General features: G+C 32.0%; 9 protein-coding genes across 11 annotated transcripts; 4 read left to right on the top strand and 5 right to left on the bottom strand.

Annotated features, from left to right (window-relative positions):
- Positions 1-367: 367 nt before the first annotated feature.
- LOC143203967 (uncharacterized) lies at positions 368-1,115 on the top strand. Its single transcript, XM_076416329.1, has 3 exons — positions 368-517; positions 568-689; positions 744-1,115. Exons 1-3 carry the CDS (start codon positions 449-451, stop codon positions 1,108-1,110), a joined length of 558 nt encoding a protein of 185 aa, XP_076272444.1. The 5' UTR covers positions 368-448; the 3' UTR covers positions 1,111-1,115.
- parvin (beta-parvin) lies at positions 1,103-3,259 on the bottom strand. Its single transcript, XM_076416325.1, has 7 exons — positions 3,028-3,259; positions 2,591-2,794; positions 2,376-2,465; positions 2,042-2,313; positions 1,683-1,985; positions 1,389-1,632; positions 1,103-1,333 (listed from the first exon to the last, which is right to left on the bottom strand). Exons 1-7 carry the CDS (start codon positions 3,221-3,223, stop codon positions 1,257-1,259), a joined length of 1,386 nt encoding a protein of 461 aa, XP_076272440.1. The 5' UTR covers positions 3,224-3,259; the 3' UTR covers positions 1,103-1,256.
- Positions 3,260-4,528: 1,269 nt separating this feature from the next.
- On the bottom strand, positions 4,529-5,931 carry tex (THO complex 3 homolog tex). The gene is made up of 5 exons (XM_076416326.1): positions 5,609-5,931; positions 5,368-5,557; positions 5,139-5,310; positions 4,823-5,070; positions 4,529-4,768 (listed from the first exon to the last, which is right to left on the bottom strand). Exons 1-5 carry the CDS (start codon positions 5,795-5,797, stop codon positions 4,596-4,598), a joined length of 972 nt encoding a protein of 323 aa, XP_076272441.1. The 5' UTR covers positions 5,798-5,931; the 3' UTR covers positions 4,529-4,595.
- Positions 5,890-7,566, top strand: LOC143203964 (ubiquitin domain-containing protein UBFD1). Its single transcript, XM_076416327.1, has 5 exons — positions 5,890-6,168; positions 6,341-6,628; positions 6,687-6,961; positions 7,013-7,201; positions 7,251-7,566. Exons 1-5 carry the CDS (start codon positions 6,156-6,158, stop codon positions 7,359-7,361), a joined length of 876 nt encoding a protein of 291 aa, XP_076272442.1. The 5' UTR covers positions 5,890-6,155; the 3' UTR covers positions 7,362-7,566.
- A 43-nt stretch (positions 7,567-7,609) lies between these two features.
- EMC8-9 (ER membrane protein complex subunit 8/9) lies at positions 7,610-8,599 on the bottom strand. The gene is made up of 3 exons (XM_076416328.1): positions 8,267-8,599; positions 8,067-8,213; positions 7,610-8,011 (listed from the first exon to the last, which is right to left on the bottom strand). The coding sequence occupies exons 1-3, from the start codon at positions 8,459-8,461 to the stop codon at positions 7,751-7,753; spliced, it is 603 nt and encodes a 200-aa protein (XP_076272443.1). The 5' UTR covers positions 8,462-8,599; the 3' UTR covers positions 7,610-7,750.
- On the top strand, positions 8,525-12,016 carry Su(z)12 (Polycomb protein Su(z)12). Of its 2 annotated transcripts, none has more exons than XM_076416323.1 (9): positions 8,525-8,892; positions 8,948-8,994; positions 9,051-9,207; positions 9,283-9,402; positions 9,457-9,657; positions 9,713-10,027; positions 10,080-10,515; positions 10,582-10,718; positions 10,785-12,016. In XM_076416323.1, the coding sequence occupies exons 1-9, from the start codon at positions 8,793-8,795 to the stop codon at positions 11,180-11,182; spliced, it is 1,911 nt and encodes a 636-aa protein (XP_076272438.1). In that variant the 5' UTR covers positions 8,525-8,792; the 3' UTR covers positions 11,183-12,016. The 2 variants fall into 2 exon arrangements, with proteins under 2 accessions (XP_076272438.1, XP_076272439.1); XM_076416324.1 differs by having other exon boundaries at positions 8,672-8,892; positions 9,283-9,384.
- Positions 12,017-12,617: 601 nt separating this feature from the next.
- Positions 12,618-13,515, bottom strand: RpL28 (Ribosomal protein L28). Of its 2 annotated transcripts, none has more exons than XM_076416330.1 (5): positions 13,445-13,515; positions 13,146-13,239; positions 12,961-13,089; positions 12,797-12,910; positions 12,618-12,741 (listed from the first exon to the last, which is right to left on the bottom strand). In XM_076416330.1, the coding sequence occupies exons 2-5, from the start codon at positions 13,230-13,232 to the stop codon at positions 12,658-12,660; spliced, it is 414 nt and encodes a 137-aa protein (XP_076272445.1). In that variant the 5' UTR covers positions 13,233-13,239; positions 13,445-13,515; the 3' UTR covers positions 12,618-12,657. The 2 variants fall into 2 exon arrangements, with proteins under 2 accessions (XP_076272445.1, XP_076272447.1); XM_076416332.1 differs by having other exon boundaries at positions 13,376-13,471.
- Positions 13,516-13,687: 172 nt separating this feature from the next.
- Positions 13,688-16,233, top strand: ecd (ecdysoneless cell cycle regulator). Its single transcript, XM_076416322.1, has 3 exons — positions 13,688-14,067; positions 14,127-14,332; positions 14,506-16,233. Exons 1-3 carry the CDS (start codon positions 13,824-13,826, stop codon positions 15,979-15,981), a joined length of 1,926 nt encoding a protein of 641 aa, XP_076272437.1. The 5' UTR covers positions 13,688-13,823; the 3' UTR covers positions 15,982-16,233.
- Positions 16,234-17,242: 1,009 nt separating this feature from the next.
- On the bottom strand, positions 17,243-19,438 carry LOC143204193 (tether containing UBX domain for GLUT4). Its single transcript, XM_076416678.1, has 7 exons — positions 19,250-19,438; positions 18,608-19,196; positions 18,292-18,554; positions 18,015-18,232; positions 17,825-17,964; positions 17,586-17,766; positions 17,243-17,528 (listed from the first exon to the last, which is right to left on the bottom strand). The coding sequence occupies exons 1-7, from the start codon at positions 19,331-19,333 to the stop codon at positions 17,354-17,356; spliced, it is 1,650 nt and encodes a 549-aa protein (XP_076272793.1). The 5' UTR covers positions 19,334-19,438; the 3' UTR covers positions 17,243-17,353.
- Positions 19,439-21,500: the final 2,062 nt, after the last annotated feature.

Below are 21,500 nucleotides of genomic sequence, written 5' to 3'. Positions count from 1 at the left end.
TGTTGACTCATTTCTGTGTACCTTATATCAAAAATAAATAAATACTACCCTAAACTGCTTAGTTTTTCATTAAAAGCGACAATTTAAATTCAAATATTAAGTTTTTCGTATTTAATTAATAGATTTATAATTAAAAATTTAAGAGAAATTTAAAATAGATTAATTCAAAAATATTTACCTATCTTTATTATAATTATATTATATTAACAAATATAAAGAACATATAATACATAAATGCCACAATCATAGAGAATGGTCTATGGTCACAATTGATTTTGAAAATGACAAAATATTTATATATTTATTTATATTATATATTTATTCTATTCGTGTATCTAGGCAACCAACATAAATAACCTAATTGTTCAGTTGAAAATTTAAACTTTCTTCTATGATTTAAACTAAAAAGTTTTTAGATACACAAAACATTGATATGAAATGTATTTAGATGGCAACAAATTTAGAAAAGCACAATTCTAGTCTTTTAATAGGGGTTACAGATTATATTTCTTTAAAGGTATTAATTGAAAATAACGTAGTATTTAATTAAAACTATTTTCCTTATAGTTAGCCATAAACAGTGCTGAAAATGGAAAAAGAGTATGGCATATTTCAATGAAACCTATTGAAAAATTGCCTGAAAATATTTCTCAACCCTGTCGAGAAGTCCTTCAACTAATAACATTTATGTATGTTTCCTTTTAGTTTGTTTTTGTTATGTATTAAAAAAGACCTTTTTTCAGATATTTAAGTACCTACGATGATTTAATAAAGCACTTTAATAGTATACACAAATGGAAACATCTTCCACAATTAATTATATTAAAAGATTTTGAAAATTATTGTGATATACTTGACAGTAATTATAACTCACTGAAATCTGCCTATTTGTGTGCAACTTTACTGGATAGTGTTAGTTATATATCAAGAAAATCCCAGTCCCATACGAGTGTAATGGTTTGTTGTTCCAGCTTAGAAGGCACAGAAAAAATTCAAGTTTTATATGATATGTATTTTGATATTTGTGTGAATAAGGAAGAATTTCAAGATGAGGATGTTTTATTACATTTTATATGGAATAGTTTAATAAAAACCAATGATGTAAGTTAAAATCACTCATTGTTTATTAATAAAATTAATATAATTAGTACTAAAAAAAACATAATATATATATAAAGTCAGTAAATAATTTAAACAATTGTTTAGAAATAACATTATCAAGGCACTAAAAAGAAGCAATCATTGAAGAGCTGCAATCAAGCAATCAATCTGTACTTTTGAAATATGTTATACAAAACACGGAGTGTTGATTTCAAATCCATATTAACAATATCTAAAAAACAAACAGAAAGGTTACAAAATAATAACATAAAAATGAGTTTAATTACCTTCAGGGCGAGCTTTGGGTCTTTTTAATCCACATTCCTCCATCAGTTCAAAAGCAAAATTAACATTCACCACTTTCTGGTCAAACTCTTGTGGAGTTAGATGGAAAGCATAATGTGGGACAAAGAATCCCTCTAATAGACCCATTAATATAATGAGATAAACACCATCGTGGAATTGGGTCTCTATTTCAGAGACTTCAAAATGCATTTTGTTTAAATGTTTATTTGCAAAAGTAACCATAGACTAAAATTTAAAAAATATAGACAATAAGAAAAATAGGTGCATAGCAATACCTTTTTCACAATTTGTAGTTTTTCTGGGGCTTGATCAAAAAGGGTATCAAAAGCATCTCTCTCACATCTCATTCCAACATCATCATATTCCATGGTTAAATTTTCTGTTATAATATTATGAATCAGTTGTCCCTGATGCTTTTTCACCACAGAAACATTTACTGTCACATTTTCTGTTAACCTTACAGGAGGTCTAAAATGTCTAGCTAGTGAAACAAGAAGATGAATAATGGCTACGATATTTTTAGAGTGTATTGCCTCAACATTCCACTTGTTGTAATTCGACCGAGGTACCCCTAAAATCTGTTATACACTTTAATTTTAAAATACCACCCTTTAATACCAACAAAGCCACTTACCTTGTTAAAATGGGTCAAGACCACTGCCAGTTTTTGTTTCTGTCCCTCTTCGCTTTGTGTTACTTCTGGCACATCCAACTTATCGCCAGTTAATTTTTCAAGCAATTTCTGTAAAACCTGACCATCATATAAGTCCTCAGACAAATCCTGAACAATGATGCGTTGGGATGCTAACTCATCATTAACCCATTCTATTAAAATATTATTCAGCTCTTGGAATTTTGGATTCTCATAAGATGTGGGCACGATGATACAACGTTCTTCATTTTCATCTAAGAAAAAAAGAAAAACCTTAAATTCCTACTTTACTATAACTAATTAATTTTTTACTCACCTAAGTTGTATTCCTCTGGAGAAATAGCGGCTGCCGTAGGAAATCCTGGAGAATCAATAGCATATTTTCCCTCTGTTTGGACATCTTGAACTACAAAATTTATAAATTAAATATAGTTAATAGTAATTAAAACACCACTCCTTGTTTTTGTTATAGTAAACATAACCATATTTGGAAATGACGTAAGTTACAAAATTACCCTCTAATATATTTACCTTCTTTGATTCTCTTTTTCCGTCCTAGAGTTCCTAGTTTATCCCAAATCGACTCGTCTTTTCCGGGCTTTGGTTCTACGATAGGTTTTGGACTTTTAGGCCTTAAAGTTGCCATCTTTTCCTGCTCTGTTATTTTTGCAACTGACCCACCAACTACCTCTTCTTTATTTTCTTCTTCATCGAGTTTCTTAAGAGGGGCAAGAGCTTAAATGGAAGCAGAAAAAATAATACTTTTTTACATAATTTATTATATCATAGATGTCTATGAAACATATTTTATAAATATATATTGATATGTTTATTAGTGAAAGGAATTTGTATTTGTTTATTAATGTGAATATTAGGTTGCCTGAATCTAAATTAGAAAATTTCATTAAATTTAAAACATAACACTCCTTCGAATTAAAATGATAATTAATAAAGGACATCATAAATACCTTTGACTAGTCCCACATTTACCGATGATCCTGTGCTATTAACAGAACTCTTCTCGTTATAACAAACGTTTTTTCTCGATATCGTGGTAGGTTTCTGTGCAAGGGGAGGTTTGTTATCACCTTCATTTGGCAAGTTGTCGTAATCGCAGGATTCAAAAAGGACTTGAGAAACTGGTTTTTCTATTACGTCCTCCATCGTTGTTAATAAATCTACGCGTATGAACCAATACTGAGTACACAAAACTGCATATCAACACTTTGTAAATAAAACCACAATGAGATAAGCGGAGTTTCCTGTTGGAGGAATGAACCAGTCCCACCCAAATTTGTTTACACGTATTTGTAGGTGCTTGGTGAAACTTGTATTTTTGTACTTCAATTGTATTTTTTTTAATTTTAGATTCACTATACTTTTTAAATAATATTTTAGACTTTTAGATACTTTCAGGAAATTGCGATAATGAAACGCTTGTTATTATATGTAGAGTGTATAAAGAATGCCGGAAATTACTTACACTGATTGAATTACTATTACATTTTATATTCGATATGCTTAATACAATCTTATTTTACAAATAATTTATTATTATTCTGTTCTACTTGCATCGATCCACAAGCAAAACCAGCGTCGGATAAACACATCAGTATATATTTCCTAAATTAAAGTTAATAGGCTATAAGTCCAAATGGGCTTTATAATTGACTGATAAGTCTTTGATCTTAGGTCCAATGGGAAAATCTTCCCACTAACCAGTACAATACTTTGATTTTCAGTCTGATCTGTTCTGCTTTTTGTCTAACGTAATGCTTCCAATTTGTATCGATGTCGGCGATTTATTTGAGGAATTGGATATCCCACAAGTGTAATTATCTTTTGTTATTTCGCCGCAACGCAAAATTTCATGTTTTAAGATAAAACTTGAAATCAATTCATATATCCACTTGATTTCAAGGTGATCATGCACGATTCTTCGTTGATTACGTAGCGATAAACATTGATAATTAATTGTAGGACCTTGTTTTGGGTGCGTTTGATTACTAGTTGGTTTGATGTTCTAGTGCAACCCCATAGGTCCAAATTGGCTTTATGATTGACTGATAAACCAATCTCTTTCATTTTAGGTCAAGTTGAGAGTATCTCCCGAGTAATCACAGAGTTGCTTGACTTTGAGTCTAATCTGCTCTGCTTTTTGTTTAACATGGTGTTTCCGATTAAACCTACCATGTATGCCGAGGTATTTAGCTGATTCTGCTTGAGGAATCGGGCATCCGTCAAGTAATGCTAGGTTCTTGTCATTTCGCTGCAATGCAAAATTAAAATGGAACGTTGTTTAATTTCGAGAAACTTGTAACATATGTAATTCGATTACGCGGCAAAAGACAGCGATTTAAGTAAAAAAGCAATAGTACTCCGTACAGTGTATGTAACATAAATAATATACCATTACATTATATATTAATACAGGATTAGATTAGGATCAAAAAATAATATCCAAGCAAATAAATGAAATCTTTTATTTATCAAAATAATATAATAATCGAATAATCATAGTAATAAGTAAACTAATTTATTCAGAAGGGAAACCCCAAACTTTTAGGCTTCCAGCATCTCTTTTCCGATCATAGGTGTCTTTATCATCACAGGCATAGGCCAAAAGATACTGAGACGGATGCCAGGCTACTGTGAATGTGGCAGCTTCCACACTAATGTCTGCAATTTTGTCTCCTGTTTCCACAAAACCTATAACACTTTGTTAGGAAATAAAAACCTTAATTTTAAAATAAATATTAATACCAATATCAATAAGGAGATCCTCCGAAGCTGATGCCAGCAACTGCCCATCATAGCTGAATGATATGGTCCTCACCGGCCAATCCATTCTGGTAAAAACTCTTACACATGCCAGGTCATTGATATCCCACAGAGAAACTAATGCATCAGCACTTCCAGTAGCAAAATACTTTCCTGTTGGATCAAACTCAATGCAAATACAGGTACCAGGATGAGCCTTAATTATATGCTGTCTTTTTAATTCTGGATAACTGTACATAAACAAGAAAATAAAAATTGGTGTAAATGATCTGGTATAGATTCACCCATTTTGTCTTACTTTAGAATATGAATACAGCCTTGCCCGTTAGTCAGGAAGAACAAATCACTGGTATTATTCCAACTAATTTCATTGACCTCAAAGTGAAATTGCTCTTCGGCTTCTATCTTATGTGTCCTAGCATCAATAAATGTTACCAGGTCTTCTTTATTTCCAACCGCAATGGCGTTACCTAAATTAACATGCTGGTTACTTTTTGTCAGAAACCAGACAAAATTCTAGTACAAACCATTTGGTGACCAAGTGATATTGATATTTTCACCCTTTGTGTTAATTGTGGCCACTGATTTTTGAACTCTGGTATCCCAAATACGCACTGATTTATCTCCACTAGCTGTACTGAGTAAATCCGGATTTGTTTGATGCCAACAGAGCTGATCCACCGAGCCTCCATGTCCTTTAAACGTAATTTCTTTGTTCTGAAATACTCCCATCAATATTTAGTTATAAAGGAAAATTCATAGACATACCAATCTATCTCTATCTAAAGTGTATATACAAACACATTTATCAAAGGAACCCGAGGCCAGCCTTTTACCATCACAACTCCATCCTACCGAGTGAACTTTGGAGCTGTGACCCACATATTCCTTAGATTTGTTGTGGCTCTTGAAATATTTCTGAAATTCTTCGATTTTTTCAGAATACCTTTTCGCCATTATGTCGATATTTTATGTTTTTCTCATAGAAAAAAGTGTGTTGTCTGTAAATGATATGTAACCTATAATTTTTTCTGTATACATATGAAGTTAGACGCGAATATTTTAATAGGAATTAAGAACTTAAATTAATATTAATGTCACTTAAAAAATACGTTTGCAGAATTAAATATCAAGGAGCTAACAGAGTAGTACATATATTTTTGATGTTTTGAAGTTTGTCTGAAATTTTAATTTACTAATGACATTTGACGTCACTTATATTTTATGCAAGTGTCATAGGAAAATTAGCAAGCGATTCAGAAAATTGAATTTTACAAGGAAAAAAACAGAATAGTTTATTTATTACAAATTAAATATGGAGTGCATAGGTATACTAGTGAGAATATTATTTCTTTTGCATAAACTTTCACTTTAAGGGACAGTTTCACTTGGTAAAATTATGCCAAATCACGATCTTCTCTTTCTTTCTTTGTATAGCAACAATATATATTACTGATTTATACATAGAGAATAATTAGGGCTAAATTATTCGTTTTTTAGAAAGTGGAAGTGAGCATGTTGTGGAACAAACAGGTAGTGAGAATGGCACCAAAGAAAAAAGTGATATAGAGAATGATAAGTCTACGGATAATTCAATTGGAGATAGATCACAACCTGCAGCATGTAAGATAGCAAAAAGTAGTGCCGAAATTGCCCCAGAACAGTCCAATGGCATTACACATGAAACCATAGAAGTGAAAGTAATTTATAATAAAAAGAAATATGATGTTAGTGTAACCACTAGTTCAACGATACCCGAATTTAAGAAACAACTACAGGGTTTATTAGGTATTATCCAGGAAGTGGCATTTTGAATATTTTAATTGTGTTGTTTTAAAACTTGTAGGAGTGCCAGATTCTATGCAAAAATTAATGTTCAAGGGTTTATTACAAGATAATCAGACAATTTCAAGTTCTGGTATAGTGAAAGGATCTAAAATTATGCTGGTGGGGTCAACGTTGAATGATGTTTTGGCTGTTTCTTCAGTGTCAAAACAGGATGTGGCGGAAATGGAAAAGGCAACAACAGTCAAGGAACCTCTTTGTAAACAAAAAATCCACAGGAAAGTTTTAGATAAAGGGATACCAGAAGATGTTATGCCAGGAATTAAAAATTTAAAGGTTTAATCTTGTATTCTTTATTGGCATTTATTAAAAAATGGGTTTCTTTAGGAGAGCTTACCCCCAGTTCCCCTATCTGGGATGTTGAATAAACATGGTGGAAAAGTGAGACTGACATTTAAATTAGAAAATGATCAGCTTTGGTTAAGTACTAAGGAAAGAACTGAAAAACTTCCAATGGGCTCCATAAAAGGTGTTGTGTCTGAGCCCATAGAAGGACATGACGAATACCACATAATGGTAGATAAAAGATTTTTTAGGTGAATTTTTTATTAATTAAAAATTTTAGGGTTTGCAATTAGGACCTACTGAAGCATCAAGATATTGGATATATTGGGTCCCCGCGCAGTATGTAGAGGCTGTAAAAGATGCTATACTCGGAAAGTGGCAGTTTTTCTAAATGTCTATTGTGAATGATATTAAAACAGTTTTCAAAATCTGATTTATTTAGAAGACTGATTGGCAAAAGTCTCGTAATATGTTTAAATTACATTACCCATATCAGCAGTGAAACAAAAAAAAATGTAAAACCAGCATTTTTCTTGTTTGATAATTTTTCTTGTTTTTTTTGTAAGCATATATTAAAAAATAGTGTGATACTATAATGAGTTATCATTTACAACAGCATATAACATTATGAGTAGACGATTCACATAAAATCCATTTATTTTGTGTATGAACATTTCCTTTTACAACAGTACGATTCTGATGGTACAAACTAATTTGTACCACTATTTTATGAGAGTGCAATTCTGAATTCCTAAAAGATACCGGTAACTAATACTAATTTTATTGAATAAACCCTTCAATTTGTTTATTGATTGGTATATTCATCCAATCCAGTGATATATCATCTAAGTGATTATCAAAATCAACTAGTTCATTGTAGGTTTTATTGAGCATCAAAAAGCTTAGTACCCTCTCAGTACTGCCCATTGGATTTGTATGAATGTTTTGCTCCTCTATTGGTTTAAAATTGCCACCTTCATTAATTTGGGCAACTTTGAAAACTGATGTAGAACATTCTATTGAAAGTTTTTTATTATTTACCTAAAATAATCCCAGCTCAGTAACTAGTTTTGTTTTTTTTTTGAAAAATACTTACAACAACCATAAAACTAGGAGTAAAATTTGAAGCTATTTTGTCAGCTATTCGATGATAAGCCTTCTCAAAGCTATTTTCTTTCAAATTTTCATTAGCAGCATAATACCCTGCTAAGACCAAGCCTAATTTAGAAGCCAACTCATCAATCTTAAAAAGTTGAAATCAGTCACAGTGTTATTAATGTTTATTACGGACAGTACCTGCATAAGGGCTATTTCAGCCATTGGTGTTAAATTGATACAAACATGAAATAGTGGTATAGCATCCACAAATTCGATTTCTTTGTTGCCGTTGACTTTTGCTAATAAAATTCCATTGATAGCACAATGAGGATATTTTGCTGCGTGCAAGATAATTTTGCAAAATGCTTTAGCACTAAATTTTACATCCATCATCTTAATTAAAATTTATAAAACACTTAAGTATTTAGGTTAGGAATGTTTGACATTTGTGTTGACAGGAATATTTGGAAAATTCTTGCATCCTTTTCAATTTTCAGAACTGACTCGACAAAAATAGCGTATTAATATTGTTTTATATTACAGATATAATTTGTTATTAGCTCATGGTTTCAACATGTTAAAACTTTTTAAAATTTTTTGTGTAAAAAATGCCTAACTGTTATTTGTCAACTGTCAAAAATACGAACGGCACGCCAGTCACCAACAAAGCCAAAACCGTTTGGTGTGTGTTTTGGCGCTAGAAAATAAAAATTTGTCAATAAAAATGCCACCGAAGAAACGTGAAAAAGAAACAGACCCATCGAAAAATCCTCGGATTGATCACATACAAGCCGATCATGAATTGTTCCTGCAAGCTTTTGAGAGTAAGTGTGTTGTTTGTGTTTGTGGTTATATCGAGGTGTTTTCTTTTTATTTTAGAGCCCACACAAATTTACAGATATCTTAGGACTAGAAATATGTGTTCGGTATGTAGTAACTTAACAGAAGACCTTCCAAATTTACTAATAAGTTAGTATTTCAGCCAATATTTTTAAATCGTACCCTTACTTATATGAAACATAGAATGTCAAGGAATAATAAAGCTAGGAATGGGTTTAATATAGATTTGTTGTTGCAGAGAATTACAGAGAAGAAAGATAATATTATTCAACCTGGTTATATTAATATTACCTTCTTAGGTTTGTAATTTTTATTGATACTTTTAGATACAATAAATAACTTTACACGAAGTCTAATATTGATAAATATTTTAGGTTTTAACAATAGTTCTTTAAATTATGGAACAGATTTTGCTCAAGTGGAGACTGTGTTATTGAAAATTACTCACAAAAAGAGAAAAGACAGTTCAGCTCCAAGTATGCAAATATCTTTGGGTAAACTCAGTCTCTAGTTGATCAAAACAACTGTATATGTTGTTTTTTTTTAAGGAACTGCTGATGTGTCTATTAATCCACTTGATGGACAACTGCCTTTAACAGCTCCTACTATTAGTATACCAACAGATTCATTTAATAATGGTACTGGGCCTTTGATAAAGAGTTACATTTTGTTGTTTCGTGTTAAGGTTTCTGCTGAAAATGATAATGAATCAGATGAGCCTGCTGCAAAAAAAAGAAAATCTTGTAATGGTAGTTTGCAGTAATACACACGGTACCACAAATTATTTAATCAATTTAATTTTAGAGAATAATGTCAAGACCTATGGAGCAGAACTAACAATATATGACAAGCACAACAGGTGTTACTTGTCTGATGGAGATTATGATGTTGTACTGCATGATGTGTCCACTGTGTCTAAGAATTCGCCAAAAAAACATTCCAACTGGGAGAACATTAATGATCTTGTGGAGAGCTGTGGGAACATAGATGCATTGCTTAAAGGAGCTATATTGAAATTCAAATTGAATTGGTCAAGTGAAGCCTGTGCAAAAATTGTGAAAAGGCCTAAGCTTTATCCACTCTCAGATAATAAGGAAAATAATTCTTCCTTGGCGAATGGTGAGTGCTGTTGCTGTTTAGTTTCTATGTTTACTACGCAGATATTCCACAGGTGATAATCAAGTTCCAAAGCTTCAAATAGTGTATCAATTTGTATATAATAATAATTCCCGTCAACAGACTGAAGCGTGTGAGGACTTACATTGCCCCTGGTGCTCAATTAACTGTAATGAACTGTACACCCTGTTGAAACATTTAAAGTTGTGTCATTCAAGATTTACTTTTACGTATGTACCCATAAGCGCTGCCGCCCGGATTGACGTAGCGATTAACGAGATGTATGACGGTTCGTACACGGGGTCCCCCCACGATCTCATCACGCAACCCACTGTCTGTGCCTTTTCGCGTAGCGGGCCGGTCAAAAGGGCATCGGTCACCCATATCCTTGTCTGCCACCCCAAAAGGCCCAAACCGAGTCTGTCCGAGTTCCTTGAGCTGGACGACTGTGAGTATGATGGCCAGCGGCCATTCATTACTGGACATAACAGGTTTGTTTTGTTTGTAGTTGTTATGATATGCTTACTGTTGGTTTTTTTATTTCTTATTTGATCAAGACTCTATCATCACACGACCACTTGCCTTCCGATTTATCCCAAGGAGATGGACATCGACTCCGAGGGCGAAAACGATCCCGAGTGGTTACAGAACAAGACCATGATGATGATCGACGAGTTTACAGACGTAAACGAAGGTAGGATTGTTTTTTTTTTGGTGAAACGGTGATTTTCATATTGAAAACGGTGACTTTTCGATGTAGGTGAGAAGGAATTGATGAAAATGTGGAACCTTCACGTGATGAAATATGGATACGTGGGCGATTGCCAAATCCCGCTCGCCTGTCAGATGTTCGTACAGCAGAAGGGCGAGGAGCTGTTGCTGAAAAACCTGTACCGGAATTTCGTGTTGCATCTGACTTCTTTATTCGATTTCGGTCTCATCAGTGCCGTGTGTCTATACAACACCCTCCAGAAACTCCAACAAATGGTCGGGGAAACGCACGCCATCAAGAACGTGCTGAAACATTCGCGCGAGGCCCAAATGGACACCTTCAACCTGAACAAAACCAATAACGTGTCGTGCGTACCGGCTGCCACTCGGCATTTGAATAAGCACAAAACGAAAAAACCCTGCCTAGGAAATATTCACAATATTTGATCTACTAGGATCCTCTATTGAATTCTTGGACTTGGACGAAATGAATCTTTATAACCTCGCATTCACCATTTTGGTCTGGCTTCCGATAAAAGTTACTGGCAAGAGATTAAACGAATTATAATGTTTTGAAGTAAGTGGAAATATGTTCTGATAATGAGGATATAGATGTGTACAAGAAGTCAGACTCTAAACTTCGGCATGTTTTTATAGTACAAGTTCCCTACAGATTAATTTACATTTAAAGAGCCTGAGACTGATGATTGGTAGTGTTCAAGGCGACGTTATATAGATTCTTCGCTTTGTCCAATCTTAAGTTATAAATCTATATTAACTAAAGTATATTTTAGTAATTATACCCATAAATTAGTGTTGTTTCTTCTTTGTTAATGATGATTGTAGAAGAAACAATACGAGGAGTGTGTTATATTTTGTATAGCAGTTATCTTCCCATCAAAATCTGAAACCACAACTCATAAACACGCGATATTTATGTGTTGCATCTTCTTGGAAAGCTGTGTTAATTTAGACTCTGCATAAGTTATTCTGTTATACCTTTTTTTTCTTTTCACATATGGAATGTATATGCACGTTTCTCTGCTTAGAATTATATTATTAAGTTTTTATTTTATTAACAGTGTGGTAACCTTTTAAGATTGGATTTTAGCAAGGCAATATTTATGTTTTAAATTGATAGCCTTCGGTCAGATGTTAAGATCTATCAAGTTTTAAAATTATTGATAAATTTATGCTGTGTTGTACAATATGTTTTATTGTTTTTTTATTGCAAAACAAAAATAATAAGGGTTCAGTGAAATAAAGTGACACCAAAGAACTTCTTTTAGAATTTTATTTTATCAAGCAGGATACTACCAGATCAAGTAAGGCTTTGGTCCATAATTAATAAAAAAATAAAGCAATATTAAATATTCAGTGATATATTTCAGACCTTATCTAGAAAGTATATACAATATTTGTTCCCGATCCTATTGAAATTAGTACCTGGGCTTGAGTGAAAGTAATATTTAAAACATCCTTCACCATTTTGGTTTGGTTTCCGACAACATATTTCAGCTTTCGTCAATGTATCAAGTGTTGTTTCTTCTGTGTTAATGGTAACTGTAGAACTGAAACCTATTTTATCTCCCAGTTATCTTGCCCCTTTCCAAAGTTGGTACATATATACATGCTCTCTTTTTTTGTGCTGACATTATTCATTTTCATTTTATTAACAGTGTGATAAATATATTCCAGGAACAGATTTTAACAAAGCATTATGTATAATTTAAATCAATGATCTATAAATTTTCTGCTATAGAACAAAAAATAACAAAGCTGTAATATAACATAACGCTGGTAAATTTTTTTTAGAATTTCATCAAGTAGCCATTGATATATATGTACTTTCACCACAAAAATAAAAAAAAAACAAAAGAGCTTTATTTAAAATTTTATTTCTTAATCATATAATTATAAAATTACTCAGTTTTCTTTGCCTTGGGCTTTTTCACTGGTTGGGGCCTTTGGGACCGCAAAACAGCACTGGCCCTCCTTAAAGCAGCCTATAAAGATAATTAATATTATTATTAATCGTAACATAAAAAAGAAGGGAAATACCTTGGTCAAATCTGTCCTATACTTATTGGCTTCCAATAAAGTTTTCAGTTTGTACAAAGACCTTCTTGGGCCAGATTTGAAAGTCCTCTTGACAATGTTATGTCTGGGCTTATTCTGTAAATTATTTTTTAATACCACCAAATAATCTGATTACATTGTCTTACTTGTTTCTTTCCTTTTTTGTAAACAACTGTAAATCCTTTCTTGTCAGGCCCATCAACAATTGACAGAGCTTTTTTATGAACAAGACCATTGTATCTGTATGAACTTAAGTTAGTTAAGTTCTTGGCTTCCTGAAATATTTGAACAATGTCAATATACAGATTCCACTTTTTCTATTTATACTTACAGTGCTAAAAGGTTTTGAAATATTGCGCTTCTTAAGTAAGAAGGCATTATTGTTGCGGATGATACTCCAAACCAAGTGTGAAGACATTTTATATCTGAAAAATACGAAAGAAATGTATTAGGCTGGTTGAATTGGGGTTAGGTGTTAAAAACGTGTTTCGTTATAACAAATAAAAGAACAGTATATATTTTAAAACCGTATTACTTATTAATACAAAAAACATAACTTACCATGAACTGTAAGTTACTACTCCAATAATTAATGTTTTTAAAAAGATAAACGTAACGAAAATAACCTACCCTTTGGAAACTCCACAGAAGAAAAGATGGTGGATGTGACGGAAACGGAAAATGTCAAATACCTTAAGTTGAGTCTACAATATTTACCAACTATTCAATCATATCATTATTGATTTAATCACATCAAATTAATATTGAAATTAGTTTGTTCAGAACTGCGTACTTTTTATAAAAAAATAATACAGTATAACGTGTAAGTATGTATATTATTTAAAATTAGATAAAATTTATTCCTCCGTGTAGATCGGACTTATAATGTCATGATATTAAATAATCTCGAACGTACGTACCGTATATACGAATTAAGTCGCGACAGTCGTTAATCGTTTTGGGGAATAGAACTGTAAATCGTATTTTTAATTTTGAAAATCATTTTGAAATGGACAATTTGAATAAAGTGTTACAATCCGTTAGGGAAGACGATTTTGTTGAGTATTATATATTTCCTCATATTGAATCAAACGATGAGGAACAGCAAGAACGTGTTTTAAGTGCTCTTTTAGAAAAAGCAAACAGAATAGCGGAGAAATACACAAAAAGTTATTTGTGGCATAAAGACGAGTTTAAGTTAGTTGTAAGGACCACTTCCAGCAATTACTTGACTCATATTGACGGGAAGGAAGGTAATGCATTCTTATCATTTGATGACACTTGTTCTAACTTTATATATTTGGTTTTAAAGAGAATTTACCACCACACTTATATGGTGTATCACATTATGGTGACAATATACAGGATGAATGGTTCATTGTCTTTATTCTCTATGAGATCACCAAGGAAATATCTGATACTATTGCTAAAGTATATGATGTTGATGGTGAATTTCTTTTAATAGAAGCAGCTGATTTTTTACCTAAATGGGCTAATCCAGATTTATGTAATAACAGGGTAGGTACATTTTAGCTTTGATGCAGTAAGTTAATGACCTTTACCAGACAGTTTTATTGATTTACTTAATAAGGTTAAGTACCTTTTTGAATAATTGTACTGCAAACTAATTTAGAATTCATGTAGTTAAGCTTGTTTCCTGTTATAACATTAATTTTTTTGTTGATTTAAAGGTGTACATTCATGAAGGAAATCTGCATTTGCTTACTCCCAAAGATTTAGATAATCCAAACATATCCGTTGAGGAAGCTCTACAGAATATTCACTTGCATCCTGCTTCAACTGTTGCCAGTGTGGATATTCAAAATTCTTTGAAGAACAAACTTGCAATTTTCCCTGTCAGTCTCATGGATAACTTTCATCATGCTACTGTATTTGTACCTACAGCTGTTGCAGCACTTCTTAAAGAGAGTCCAAAATTTATTAGTGCTGCAGTTCAGGCTTTCTGTAATAGAGACTCCATAGATATGAAGGCCTGCAGGGCAATGAAGTATTTCCCACCTGAACAAAGAGTAGCCACCAGAATTAAATTCACCAAATGTCTCTATGCCATGTTATCCCACAGTAAATACATCCCAGACAGGAAAATTGGTTGGAATTTACCACCAGTTTCAAGCAAAGACTACAAGCAACACCTTCTGGGGGTTAAGGTTGCTTGTGGAATGGAAATATTAGTGGCCCAGGCTAAACCAAGTAAAGACATTGAGGGAGACAGAGCCTGGGATCAGTATTTGAAAATATTAAAGGAGAAGGGCTATTTTCAAGGACTGCTAGAAGGGTCAAAGGACTTTAACAATTTATTAAATAAAGCCAAGGAGTATTATATTGAACATAGAGATTCAATGCATTATAGTCCACCAATTGGGCAAGAAATTCTGCTTCAGCTAAGGAAAAGCGATATCAGTTATGAACAGTTGCAAAAGGATGCTCAGAACTTGCTGCCTGATGATGATGAATCCTGGTTAGATATTTGCCCCGAGGATTTGGATAAAATGTTGCAGGAGAGGTATGGCCAGAAGAAAGTATTTAAGGTGGATGAATCTACTGAACCTGGCACATTTGCACAAAAAGTTAACACTTTCTTAAATCACGTCTCTGAGGTAGAGGGCGCCGAATTTCCCGTGGAAGATGGGAGTGATAAACCAATTAGGCCACCAAGGAGCAAGAAGGATAGTAAAAAAGGCGTGTCATTTTCTTCTGATACAGTTAACAGTGAAAATCAGAACAAAGTTACTTTCGATCCAAATTCATTTGCCAGTGCTATACAGAACATATTAAATTTCGTTATACCTGAAGACGACTCGTGGGATTTGGACTCTGACTCAGACATGAGCGAATATGAGAACGATGATTTCATCAAAGATAGTAACTTAAATGGTGAAGGTGCCAAAGATGTAAAAAATAAGATGGAAGCTTATATGGAACAAATGGATAAGGAACTAGCCGGTACGACAATCGGACAAAGCTTCGAGAAGAAATGCACGCTCAAAGATTCTAGTTTTGAGGATGTAGAAAACTTTAATCCGGTCGATATTGACGTGAATGCATTGAAAAATATCTTGGAGAGTTACAAATCTCAACTGGGTGATTCAGGACCATCTAGTAACATGCTAGGTCCTATGGGAATCCATTTGGAGCCCAAAAAGTAGACAATCCCAGTAATTGGTCTCCTGCAACAGTACTTCATCTATATTATGCTTAATAGGCCTGTATTAAGTAATCTGGAATTTTAAATTATGTTAAAATAATGTGAAACTGTATCTGCCTGTTTTTATAAAACAAAGTACTATTTAGAAATACATCTTAATCGATGCAATAACTTTTCTAGTCTTACGATGAAATTTTACTTTTTTATATTTCAATGTATACGTCCAATAAATATATCCAAGAGTTGTATACCATTCCATGTTTTACTGTAGTAGTAGGTCCTAAAAGTCTGTTCCAAACACTAATTTGATAACCATAGCTGTGAAAAATTGTTATCTTTTTGATTACCAATTTATATTTTAGTGTTTATAAATATATACTCTATAATATTATTTATAGTTTATTTCAAATGTCTAAGTGGTCAATAACAAATAAAGTTCAATTTTTTGTTGTAATTGTTTAACAATAATTAATTTTTTATTCATTCACTAATCATGTACTTGTGTATAATTTTTCACTAAAAATTAAATTAAATTATTGTCTTTTAATATTTGCAGTCTGTGATATTTGGTTGCAGCTAATTAATTATTTAAATATTCATATCGGTTTGTCATTATATCTCTATTGTAAATGTAATTAAAAGGGTAATTTTAGATATAAAGTTTGAAATATATGCAATTTTAAACCATTTTATACCCTAAATAGATCATAGTAGGCTGTGATCTGTTTTGTCAAAAAACAAGAATCGACGCTCTCCAATGCGAGATTATTAGTGGTTTAGGTAGTTCGGTTTTAAGTGTTGATATTAAAGTTTACAGTGCTTAATAAAAGGTAATTAATTATTTGCATATTCATATATGCATTTTTCACGACACTATTTGTAGATGGGACAATTCAGAGAAAGTTTGAAATGGAATTTAAAATGTTTTATGGTGAGTAGTTAAAATTAATTTAAATTAATGCATTTTTTGCTATAATATATCAAACATAATTAAAATTAAATTAGTTCTTTCTTGCTATCAATTATGAGTGTAAATATCTGCTCAAACTATTATTATTTTAATGTCAAAAATATCGGTCTCAAAATTTCTATGGTAAATTTGGCTATTGATGATAGTTGGCTGCGATTTGATTTGTCAAGATAAAACAAAAGAATTGTCGGTAAGCGGTCTACCTCGTTTTTTTTAGTATGAGTTTGTTAGTTTTTGGTAGTGTTTTAAGTGTTAACATAAGGATTTACCATCGTTTAATAAAAGGTAACTACTTATTTGAACATTTATTTAAGAAAAGATATAACACTTTTTAATGTAATCACAAAAAAATCTTAGAGGCATATAAGTTCTTTATTACCATAGTAAAAATAAATTATGAGATTTATGTAGGTTTAAACCATTTGGGGTAGTTTTTCGAAGGAACTACCTTCCTTTCCATATTAGAAATATCGGTGCTTGTACTGGCACCCTGATTAATTGCCGGATCATTGTTAATGACTTCCATAAAGGCATCATCATCATCATCATTATTCTCGGTAACTCTTGTGTTGTTATGTCTAAATATATGTAAAGTATTAATGAAAAGGTCTGTTGTATTGAAACCGTAATCTTACCTGATTTTCGCGGCTGCTAAACTTGCAACGCTACTTGTCGTAAACATATTTTGGAACTGCTTCTTGAGATAGCCCTCCTTCTTTTCGTCTCTTGATCCAAAATAAAGCAATGCTCCAGGCACACACCCGATTTCAACCAATCGACTTTCTTGTTCTAAAACGCATTTTGGCGGTGTGGTATCTGTAAAGAATTTTTTTAGTCAGTTTTTTCTTTAATACGAACATCAGCATATATTTACAAATGTAGAAATCCAGATTTTGATCTTCAATGTATCCTTTTAGGAAATCCAACACATCTTTGACGGTTTCGGTGGGTTTGAAAGTACCTTGAATGACGGTTCTATCGGGGAACTGGACCCTTATGATGGTTTTCTTATATCTGTAACGAGATAATTGATGTTTCTCTTTTAACATTGTGTGTTGACTGACTTATTAAGTTGTCGTAATTGTTTTTTCGATTCTTCCAAGCTCCTTAGCTGAGAGGTTTTCAGCATTTGATTTTCTAACTCGTTTCGTTTCCGTTTGACGTCCCTGAGAATTTTTTTTGCGTCATCGATGGTGAGGTCGAAGAAATCATCAGGGAGATCTTCACTGGGTACTGACTGAGCGGATTCTAAAGAGAATATCATACCGTTCCTCTCACCACACTAGAAAATGTATTTATTTCGGATGATGAACATGGCTCTTTGGATTAGTGGATACTTACAAATACAAATTCGTCTTCTACGCTTTTTTCTGTAGAACTTTTATTGTTGCTATTTGGTTTGTCTACATTCATTGGCTCCTGATTTTCTATTACCTTAGTCTCACACTCGATATTTTTCTTTTTTTCTTTGTGATCTTTGTTGGGACTACTCTCCATGGCTTTGCGTTTCTCTTTAGCCAATTTCAGCAGGTCAACATTGGTGTTTTTTATGTTTTTTTGTGGTTTAACATTACAAGATTTGTTTTGAACATCTTCATCTATATCTAGGAATATTTTAGATTGTATATTGTTTCATAAAATTGCTAAATATATTTACTTTTTTGATCCTCTGTGTTACTGTTATCATTTACATTGTCTTGGCATGTTGTTTTCTGATTATCTGGCTCAGTTTCGGTTTTTGCTGGTGGTTCTTCTAGTGGTTGAAATTTTCTTATGTATGGTTTTTCCTCGACTGGCTTACTAGGTAAAGGGGCACTGACATTGGCTTGTTGATGAAGGGTTTCCGGTGGCCGGTTTAGTACTCTTATCATTGCCCGACCACCAATCAGACCTAGACTTCTTAAGGTACAGTTTTCCAGTTCCTTCCCATAGATTTCCCTACGAGTATATATAACCACAGGGTTTTTATCATATCCAGCAATATCTGGGCACACCTTGTTGAGGACTAGATGCAGGGTATCATTGGGGGAGAAGGTCTCAGTGGTTCGGGTTCCATTTTCCAGATTAACGGCTAATATTATGTTACTTTCAGTCCTGCTTTTCAACGCTTGCGTGAGCTCTAACTGGGCATTGTTGGGCAGACCGGAAAATCGAAAAGTGGTCGTGGTGTCCAACACTTTGTTGTGGTGTTTGATGTCGTACTCGTTGGGTTCGAAACCCTGTTTCTTACATACTTCTTCGAGAATCTACAAAGCACATTTCGTTAAACTCGGTCTATACGGGATCGGATAGTTCACACTTGTAAGATCGTGGTGTTGGGGCTACATTTCACTGTTTGTCTGCGACCGTTCGGTACAAGAACAACCACGTTTGCCCCGGACATATCAAATTTTCTGGCACCGTAACAGTTTAGGAGATTATATTCCGAATACACAATCTATTTTTGTGAATATTTTTAGCTTGTCATAGTGGAATTTTTATTTGAATTAGCATATAACCTAAGAAATATGCAACTGTCAGATTAGTATTTTTATACCAAAAATATTTGTATTTTATTTACTATTGGAAAACAAAAATGACACGAGAAGGATCAAAGTAGAAAAAGCAAAAAATAAATATGTTACTATTATTCTTCTGATGTTATTACCACTGCTTTTAATGCTGCCGTAACATTGTTTATATATTTGTAAATATAATACTACGTGTTATAAAACTACTATTTTATATTAAAACATATAATATATTTTTTGTCCTTGGATTATATTTAATTATATATTTTTTTCTTTGGCTTCTCCGTTTGTTTAATACTTAATTTCTTTAAACAATTGCTAAATTTTAGTTTAACTATTTTGTGTCCCTAATTCATTTATGAATTCGATATAATTTAAAGTTACTACTATTTTATAAGTATTTGGTTCCGTTTTAAATATTCTAGCATAGAATATATCTTAATACATGAATATATCTGACTGGGGATTGCTGAACAACTTCAGCAACTACTTTTTGACATTTTGGCTATCAGTTCTCCAATGGGAGGGAGTGCCTTTGATGAATCTCAATACCCCTACAAGAGCATCGTGTATTATTTGGAAATAGTTTTTGGGGGCGTGAAACTGTACCAAACTTATGATAATTGAAATATCAGAGTCTGGTACAGTAGAATTTTGAGTGAAGTGGGGAATTTACAAATGTTTGTATAACTTTTGCAAATTAAGGGGTAAATAAGATAAACGACTTAGCTCAACAATAATGTCAGCTCCTTAATCTATGAGATGTAGATTTATACATTTCACTAACGATGCTATTAATGATTGTTTGTTTTTACTATTTATTTATATTATTTTTAATTTTTTTATATAGTTTGCTTTTACTAATAGTTGTTTCTATTTTTTTTGTATTATTACTCGATTCTTATTGTTGATTTTTAGTATATAATGCTATTATTGATATATTGCTTTTTAATGGAATTTGAAATATATGTTTCTGTTTTCGATATACATTTTTATTATTAATTTTCAGATTTTTAGTAGAATTGCTTACATATGTTGCTGTTTTTGATATATATTGTTATTGTTGATTTTCATTAATAGTACTATTATTGACATATAATCGTATTATTGACTTTTTATATATTGTTATTTAATGTTTAATTCTATTTCAGATTTTCAATATACATTGCTATTTTTGATATATTGCTTTTTAGTAGATTTGCAGATACATGTTGCTGTTTTCGATATATATTCTTATAACTGATTTTTATTATATAGCCCTATTATTGATATTTTCATATAACAGCAATTTATTTACTGTATAATGCTATTTTTTATTTTCAGAATATGTATTGGTATTATTGATATATTGTTTTCTCATGGCATTTATTATATTTTATTGGTATATATGGCTCTTACATTTTAGGGGTTTCTATTAAAACTTTTTTAAAATTTTCGGTGTGTATATTAGTATAATGTCTATTACATTTTAATAATGTTATTGATATAGATATTTATTATTGATATTTAGTTAAATTTTTATTGTTGAATTTCAATAGGGTTGCTGACATATGTCGTTATTATTTCTCCCACTGTGTGTCAGTAGGTAGTTTTATTGGAAAATTACTAATGAATTTCAGTAAGGTTATTGAAATATCCTACTCTAAAATATAAATATATTCTTATTATTGTTCTTCGGAATTTTCAAAAATATGTATTGAACGGTATCAACTAATAAAAATCGTAGATTTGCTTCTATTACTGGATTTCAACATGATATAATTATTGTTGATTTTCATTGTATTATTAATATTTTACGATTGCTGCTATAATTCTTTGTAGGGTCGCTAATAGATGGCATATTGATGGGTCGTATATATATTTTTATTATTTATTTTCAGGATATTATGCTATTATTGACACATATTGTTTTTTCTATATATATAGTAGCAATTATTTACTGTATAATTATATTTTTATTTTCAGAATATGTATTGATATTATTGATATATAGTTTTCTCATGGCATTTATTACATTTTATTGGTATATTGGCTCTTACA

Source organism: Rhynchophorus ferrugineus, unplaced genomic scaffold (assembly GCF_030347505.1).
Source record: "Rhynchophorus ferrugineus isolate W39M unplaced genomic scaffold, kcgeb_rfMv2 rfM10, whole genome shotgun sequence".
NCBI classification, from domain to species: Eukaryota; Metazoa; Arthropoda; class Insecta; order Coleoptera; family Curculionidae; genus Rhynchophorus; species Rhynchophorus ferrugineus.
Note: the sequence above shows the minus strand (reverse complement) of the source record. Positions and strands in the feature narration are given on the sequence as shown.

Coding starts and splice junctions, on each gene's coding strand:
- RpL28 (XM_076416330.1), bottom strand. CDS start 13,232: ATGTCTTCACACTTGGTTTGGAGTATCATCCGCAACAATAATGCCTTC. Junction 12,911..12,960: donor ACAAAAAAGGAAAGAAACAA/GTAAGACAATGT, acceptor AATAATTTACAG/AATAAGCCCAGACATAACAT. Junction 12,742..12,796: donor ATAGGACAGATTTGACCAAG/GTATTTCCCTTC, acceptor TTATCTTTATAG/GCTGCTTTAAGGAGGGCCAG.
- tex (XM_076416326.1), bottom strand. CDS start 5,797: ATGGCGAAAAGGTATTCTGAAAAAATCGAAGAATTTCAGAAATATTTC. Junction 5,558..5,608: donor CTTTAGATAGAGATAGATTG/GTATGTCTATGA, acceptor GGAGTATTTCAG/AACAAAGAAATTACGTTTAA. Junction 4,769..4,822: donor GGATCTCCTTATTGATATTG/GTATTAATATTT, acceptor AAAGTGTTATAG/GTTTTGTGGAAACAGGAGAC.
- LOC143204193 (XM_076416678.1), bottom strand. CDS start 19,333: ATGTCCGGGGCAAACGTGGTTGTTCTTGTACCGAACGGTCGCAGACAA. Junction 19,197..19,249: donor CCAACACCACGATCTTACAA/GTGTGAACTATC, acceptor TGTGCTTTGTAG/ATTCTCGAAGAAGTATGTAA. Junction 17,529..17,585: donor TTAGCAGCCGCGAAAATCAG/GTAAGATTACGG, acceptor ACATATATTTAG/ACATAACAACACAAGAGTTA.
- parvin (XM_076416325.1), bottom strand. CDS start 3,223: ATGGAGGACGTAATAGAAAAACCAGTTTCTCAAGTCCTTTTTGAATCC. Junction 2,314..2,375: donor TCCAGAGGAATACAACTTAG/GTGAGTAAAAAA, acceptor TTTTTTTCTTAG/ATGAAAATGAAGAACGTTGT. Junction 1,633..1,682: donor AACTACAAATTGTGAAAAAG/GTATTGCTATGC, acceptor TTTAAATTTTAG/TCTATGGTTACTTTTGCAAA.
- LOC143203964 (XM_076416327.1), top strand. Junction 6,629..6,686: donor ACAACTACAGGGTTTATTAG/GTATTATCCAGG, acceptor TAAAACTTGTAG/GAGTGCCAGATTCTATGCAA. Junction 6,962..7,012: donor CAGGAATTAAAAATTTAAAG/GTTTAATCTTGT, acceptor GGGTTTCTTTAG/GAGAGCTTACCCCCAGTTCC.
- LOC143203967 (XM_076416329.1), top strand. CDS start 449: ATGGCAACAAATTTAGAAAAGCACAATTCTAGTCTTTTAATAGGGGTT. Junction 518..567: donor CAGATTATATTTCTTTAAAG/GTATTAATTGAA, acceptor TTTTCCTTATAG/TTAGCCATAAACAGTGCTGA. Junction 690..743: donor CTTCAACTAATAACATTTAT/GTATGTTTCCTT, acceptor ACCTTTTTTCAG/ATATTTAAGTACCTACGATG.
- EMC8-9 (XM_076416328.1), bottom strand. CDS start 8,461: ATGATGGATGTAAAATTTAGTGCTAAAGCATTTTGCAAAATTATCTTG. Junction 8,214..8,266: donor CTGAAATAGCCCTTATGCAG/GTACTGTCCGTA, acceptor CAACTTTTTAAG/ATTGATGAGTTGGCTTCTAA. Junction 8,012..8,066: donor CTCCTAGTTTTATGGTTGTT/GTAAGTATTTTT, acceptor GGATTATTTTAG/GTAAATAATAAAAAACTTTC.
- ecd (XM_076416322.1), top strand. CDS start 13,824: ATGGACAATTTGAATAAAGTGTTACAATCCGTTAGGGAAGACGATTTT. Junction 14,068..14,126: donor TCATATTGACGGGAAGGAAG/GTAATGCATTCT, acceptor TTGGTTTTAAAG/AGAATTTACCACCACACTTA. Junction 14,333..14,505: donor CAGATTTATGTAATAACAGG/GTAGGTACATTT, acceptor GTTGATTTAAAG/GTGTACATTCATGAAGGAAA.